The sequence below is a fragment of the Schistocerca serialis genome, chromosome 6, assembly GCF_023864345.2.
Source record: "Schistocerca serialis cubense isolate TAMUIC-IGC-003099 chromosome 6, iqSchSeri2.2, whole genome shotgun sequence".
Classification (NCBI taxonomy): Eukaryota; Metazoa; Arthropoda; class Insecta; order Orthoptera; family Acrididae; genus Schistocerca; species Schistocerca serialis.
Window position 1 is genome coordinate 123617085 of NC_064643.1, and position 6932 is coordinate 123624016.

A 6932-nucleotide genomic window follows, 5' to 3' on the forward strand; every position below is an offset into this window, starting at 1 on the left:
GTGTGTGTGTGCATTCGGAGCTTATGGACGCTCAACGCCGAGCTTACCAGCGCTCTTACACATATTAAAAGGAGAGAAGCTGGATAAAATGTCTAACATTGTTGTCACACAGTGGAGAGGAAACCTATAAAATGACACTCTTCCGTCCCTCCCGTCCGACTCACGTTGACCTACACAATCTCTCTATCTCACAAACTTAATACAACGGAGAAGGCTCGAAGGTGCTAATTCTTTTGTGTCAATCTGAACTGACAACCTATCCAAGAGTGGCGAATTACTTTTCTCACACCATACCCACGATAATTGGAGAGTAACGAGCTATAGAGGCTAGCTACGATATTAATTAAGGTTTACTATACTTTGGTCCCTGATTTTGTGTGTCGCAATGATGTACGAGAGATTGCCAATAAACAATAATGATGCTCCACCATAGCGTTATTACCGATCATTTTTGCTGGTCGTGCTTGCAGTTAATTCATAAGTTGGTAATTTTCGCCAGGATGTCGTTTTCCGTTCTAAGGAAGCTCTTTGTGCTACGTTTAATAGTCCTTCGCGCATGACACAATAGAGAAGCGTCAGAGAAGCGATTCTGGCCATTAGAAGGAGTCAAGTGTCTTGCAACCTGATCCAACAAAGCAACCTGCCCAAAACTAAGTAAATGAGCGCAGCTAGATTGATTATAAAGAGTAGAAGTCTATGCGCAGTCAGCAGTTTTCTTCGAAAAAGAGGTATTAAATAAAACCCGCAGCAAGACCTCTGCCTCACTGGGACCCGTATTCTTCTGTTGTCTGTGCTTGTTTACGGAGGCAGGTGCAGTCATTCTCTCGAACAATAGGCCTACCGTTTAGGCGCCACTTTGAGACAGTTGACCTGAGTGCAACAGGCTCGAGAAGGTGAAACACCTTCGTTTATTTATCCCGACCTGATCTGATCGAATAGCAGCCCAATAATTATTATTAATGTGACCGTGTACCTAATGGGACTGGCAATCGGAATTGACTGCTACGGAAATTGTTACTTTCCAGTTCGTCCTTCTTAAATGCTGTAATAATGAAATGTCTGGTAACAAGAAAAACACCAACACAGTTTCACTAATTACGAACCTATATTCGTCTAGAAAAAACACAAAAAGGAGACAGCCACTGCCTTCGTCATACATATCTAATTACGGCTCATCTCAGCACAGGCTTCTTCATTTTTCATTATCGTCACACATTAATCCATCACTGCAATCCAACACTGCAATCCAACACTGCAATCCAAAGAGATGCCGGCGCGGTAGATGCGAAACCAAAATATCGGCACTAGAGTATCACTAATCACTTTCGTAACAATACTTCTTCACTTTCCCGGTATTACTCTAGCACAAAGGGGTTGAACCGCGGCGATGGAAACTCCCCTTGTCGATAAAGCCTCGCATTACAACAACTGGCCTCCACACACCTCTACCCGCAACATGGCACTGACTCAACTCCATACTCGCTCTCGCAACACGACACAATCGATTGTTCGCCCTATCGACCTGTGCCGAGTGCAAATTCGTAGTAAGGGCCTAGGGATCCCTTACATCCCCGCCCTCGAAAACTTCTTTGGAGCCTCTGGCGTAAAAGAATTGGCAAGGAAAATTAGATATCATTACATCTGAACAAAACACCTAGTGTAAATAATTAATGAAATTACAATTCACCAAATAATCCCTCGACTCCGGTAGTGGGCCGCCTCCACAATAATATTCTACAAAAGGTTATTACATCTCACAAAGATGGCATTGTCCAAATCACAATTTTTTATCAAACAGCAATAATCCTCTATAGTCCATATTGAATGTAACACACAACATACAATCAGAAATTATTACGTGAACGCATGACATATGAATTATTGTATTACAAATTAGTTGTTACAGGTTTTACACCCATTCTCAGGTAATCGTCGATATGAAATATGAAGTTCTAGTTATAATACATCAGAAAATACAATGCAAATAAACATTCCCCTTTTTCAAATGTCCGTTTAACAACTAAATGTTCTAAACATGTCTTACACAACTACATCAAGGAGCTTGAACACTCTCATTTCAGACATTCGCCATAATCGAGTTCACCTTCCTCATCTGGGTTATCCCTGTTCTCGTGTGAGTAGTACGTTTTTATGTTTTCCACATGCTCCTTACCATGCACTCTCTTTGTCCGTGCATATTCCAACTCCACCGTGTTAGGATGACCAATTTTTATAATCCTGTATGGTCCCTTATAAACGTGGTTCAATTTGTGTATTTCAGAGTTTATTTTCCTTGATTTTGCATGAACCTTTACTAGTACCAAGTCTCCCAGTCGGTAAGTTATCGGTTTCACTAGCTTGTCGTGTCTTTCCTGTCTTTTCCTAGCCTTCTCCTTCATACTTAATTCCACTAGCTCCAATTTCCTATCCCAGGTCAATGAACTTCCTGGTGGGTAGACTAGCAACTCACGAAAAATACTGTCGGGTTCTTGATTGAGCAGTACTTCACATGGTGCAAACCCTGTAGAATCATGTGGGAGGTGATTCCTGACCCGCTCAAATTCTTCCAGATATTCTTTCCATGAACCATGCTTCCTATGACAGTATGTTCGGCATAAACGGTTCAATTCCCTCATCGTTCGTTCTGCAGGGTTAGAAGCTGGCCTATATCTAGAAATGGCAATTTGCTCTATTCTGTGTTCACTTAGCATCTCTGTCCACTTCTTTGACCTAAATTGTGACCCATTATCACTCAAAATTCGCTTAGGAAGACACACCTTTCGAAAATAGTCTTTCTCTAACTGGTTAATGATGGCTCTACTAGTGACTTTCTTTAACGGGTAAAATTTTGTGTACTTGGAAACCAGTTCTTCCACTGCTAAGATTTGTGTGTAATTCCCTCGTGAGGCAGGAAGTGGCCCAAAGAGATCCACTGCAACTATGTCCTTAATTGCTGTTGGTACAATTGGATGCATATATCCTTTGTGTTGTACTGTAGTCGTTTCAGATTTTTGACAAGTGTCACATGTACTCAGTATCTTACGTATACGCCTTCCCATGTTGTTGAATGCACAATCTAACTTCAACTTTTCCAGACACTTCTTCGGTCCATAATGCGCATTACTATAGTGTGTATACCAAATTAATTTTTCTACCACATGCTCAGGCACACAGAGTTTCCAGTTCTCGTCACTCTCCTTGTTTCTTTTATAAAGTATCCCATTATGAATATAATAAAATGTGCGAATTCTTTCCTCTCCTGCACACATGTATTTGTTTTTAATTGTCTTTAATTTCTCGTCCTCGTTCTGTTCCCTGCGCACATTCTTTAGGAACATCCTTATGAATTCTTCATACTGTACTCCTTTCATCAGGTTAATTCTAACTCCTTCTCCTTTTGGCCTGTCCACCAACATTCCTCTCGAGTCAGCTGGTAATCTTGACAAGGCATCAGGTATTATATGTGTTGCTCCTGGCTCATAAATTATCTCGAAGTCATAGTCCTGTAATGCCAGGGCCCATCGCGTTAGTCTGCTATGCCTCAACTTGCTTGTGGTCAGAAATGTAAGGGCCTTATGGTCAGTCACTACTTTCACATGCCTCCCGGCCAAATAATAACAGAAACGCTTAAACCCCCACACAATTGCCAATGCCTCCCTTTCAGTAATCGAATATTTCCTCTCCCAAGCATTTAAACTCCTGCTACCGAACGCTATTGTTCTTACACTCTCACCATTTCCGCTCCTCTCCATTTGGTGCAAATGTATTCCTAGTCCATAGTCAGAGCTGTCTGCTCCCAAATAAAAATCCTTGGAAAAATCCGGTTGGTACAATATGTCTGCACTATATAGTGCTTCCTTGATATTCTCAAACTCGGTTTGGCACTCTGCACTCCAATGCCACGTCATCCTCGCCTTGGTCAATTCCCTCATACTCGGGGCACTAAGTACGGATCCTTTTACAAATTTTCTATAAAACTCACAAACCCAAAGAATGCTCGCAACTGCATCTTACTATGGGGGGTCGTAAAATTTCTAATAGCCTCCATTTTACTAGGATCAGGATAGATAACCTCCTCTGATATTATATGGCCCAGGAATTTTATCTTTGATTTGACAAATTCCGACTTGACCAGGTTTACAGTTACCCCTGTGGTTTCAAAAGCTGCCAAGACTGCTTCCAATCTATTCAGATGTTCTTCCCATGATTCACTTGCTATCAAGAGGTCATCCACAGAGACGGTGACCTTTTTAAGTAACTCCTCGCCCAGTATCTTATTCATCGCTCTTATGAATTCAGACACTAACACATTAAGCCCAAACGGCAACACTCTAAATTGATAGCACCTCCCTCCATAAGTAAATGCTGTATACTGGCGGGACTCTGTGGCCAATGGTATTTGCCAGTAACCAGCAGTTAAGTCGATACTACTAAGTACCTTTGCTCCTCGGAATTTTTGAATCAGTTCATTTATAGTCTCAGGCTTGTCCCGCTCCGGCTCGATGATCTTGTTCACTGTTCGTGCATCTAAAACTATCCTCACCTTTCCATCCTTCTTATCAACAACAAATAGGGGGTTGTTATATTGACTGTTGGCACTTTCTATAACACCGAGGTCCATCATCCTCTGTATCTCTTCATCTACTGCTCTTCTTTTCGTTTGGGGAATGGAATACTGTTTTATATTGAACGGTTTATGGTTCTTTATTTTTAGCTTACACTCCACTTCTTTCATGATACCTGGCCGTTGAGAAAATACCTTATGACGCCTGTATAACACTGTGGATAATTTCCTCTTAATCTCCCCATCTAGGTGTGTCATCTCCTCCAACTTTTTACTGATCTTATCCTCTTTACGTCTATCCTCTCATGCTAATCCCTCAAGGTATATCAACACCTCTTCTTCTAGTTCCTCTTCCCCGTATCCTATTGTGGGTTCCTCTTCATAACACAAACTTATCCTTTTGAATTCCTCCTCTTCTTTGATTGCACTACCCTCAGCAAACTTTAACCTCATCTGTTCTCCCTTTCTTCCTTTGACCTTAATAGTACCTTCATCAAAACTCACTACTGCATCAACTTCATTCAACCAATCTATTCCTAAAATAATTGATGTGTTCAATCCAGCCACCACCAAAAATGTTGCTTCGTATTCTTCTCCCTCTATCTCGAAGGTAGTCAACACTTGTTCTTTAATAGGTTTACTTCTTGCTCCCAACGCATTCGCAATTCTCACTCCACTCACTGGGAAACTAGGCAAGCTAATGTTTGCTTTCAGTACCTGTTCATATAACCTCTTGGATATGGCACATGCTTCACTTCCTGTATCAACTAGTGCCTCAATATTCAATCCACATAGCTTGATCCCTATCATGGGTAGTATGGGTTCTTTGGGAATCCTACTTCTTTCCTCCAGTAGATCTCCTCTTAGATTTCCACCATTGTCATGTCTTAGTAGGTTTATTCTGGTCCTTGTAGCTCTCACTCCTGACTGGACCTCATCTGGAGTGTCATTCAGTTTTCCGGTCTCTCCGCCTCTTCTATATGCACTGTGTCATTCATTCGCCTATCCCTTCCTCTCTCATGATCTCTTGGTTCTTCACTCCTTCTCCAATCATTTCTCCATTGCCATTCACCACCATGGTTCCTGTACGTATGGCCACCACCTCTTCCTCTATAATTAGACGAATTATTAAAATGATTCCTTTGGTCACTACTTCCCTCTCGGTTTTGATCATTAGCTTGATTGTGTTCCTGTGATCGAACAGATTCCAGCTGTTCCAGTATCTCCATCAAGGCCTCCCTATCTTTAATTAGGCTCCCGGATACAGTTTCTTGCATTCTTCAGCTCAATCTTCTTTTTATCGCGGATATCATTATGTCATCACTCAGGGGTTGTTCCAAGGTCTCATTCAATTCCCACAAATGTTCGGCAAACTCTCTCAACGTTCCTCTCCTAGTATTAAGTGACTTGCGGTGTAGTAGGTCCTCAATTGCTGCACACTGATGACTTTTGGACCAGTATTTCTTCAAGAATTCCCCTTCAAACTGATCATTGGGTGCAACCCTATTTTCGGTTTAAATTTCTGCCCTGTATTATTTTGGACGTACCGATTATCACTGCTCATCAAGGTAACGACTCTACCGTCCCCAACGGTTAAACTGGCATTGCTAATTCGTTTATCAATTTCTTCGGTTTTGCTCTCTAATTGTTGCACTCCCTGTTGTAATTGCCTGACCTCCATTGCAACCCTCTTGTTATCCTCTTCTCGTTGCACAGCTATAGCATTTCTCAGATTGACAGCCAGTTGGTTTTGCCTATCTCCTATCCCCTTAACCGCATCATTGCATTGTTTCTGCATCTGTGTCACCTCAGCGATTCGATGATTGCAATTTGTTTCCACTTTGGTGATCCTTTCTCCCAATTCGGCTTTAGTTTCTTCAATATCGTCTTCTATCTTTTTTGTTAACTTTCCTTCCATCTTCTCCACGTCTCCCTGGACTTGGTCTATATTCTTCTGTAGCTTACTCTCTCTCTCGTTGATGTCCATCTTCAATCGTTCTTGTAACTCCTGCATTTCCTTCTTCAGATTATATTCTATCTTCATTTGCGATGTTTTGATCTCTTGTGCTATAGTTTCCTTAAATGATTTTTCTAAACTTTCTTTAGTTTCTTGTAGATCTTCCTTTAATGATTTGCGGAATACTTCTTCCCTTTCTCTAGTTTCTTGTAAATCTTCCTTTGATGATTCTCTAGTTTCTTGTAAATCTTACTTTAATGATTCTCTAGTTTCTTGTAAACCTTTCTCTAATGATTTGCGGAATATTTCTTCCCTTTCTCTAGTTTCTTGTAAATCGTTCTCTAATGATTTGTGGAATATTTCTTCCCTTTCTCTAGTTTCTTGTAAACCTTTCTCTAATGATGCCTTGGT

General features: G+C 41.1%; 1 protein-coding gene across 1 annotated transcript; it reads right to left on the minus strand.

Moving 5' to 3' along the window:
• Nucleotides 1–4867: 4867 nt before the first annotated feature.
• LOC126484680 (uncharacterized) lies at nt 4868–5374 on the minus strand. Its single transcript, XM_050108274.1, has one exon. The coding sequence runs from the start codon at nt 5372–5374 to the stop codon at nt 4868–4870; it is 507 nt and encodes a 168-aa protein (XP_049964231.1).
• Between the last annotated feature and the right edge of the window lie 1558 nt (nt 5375–6932).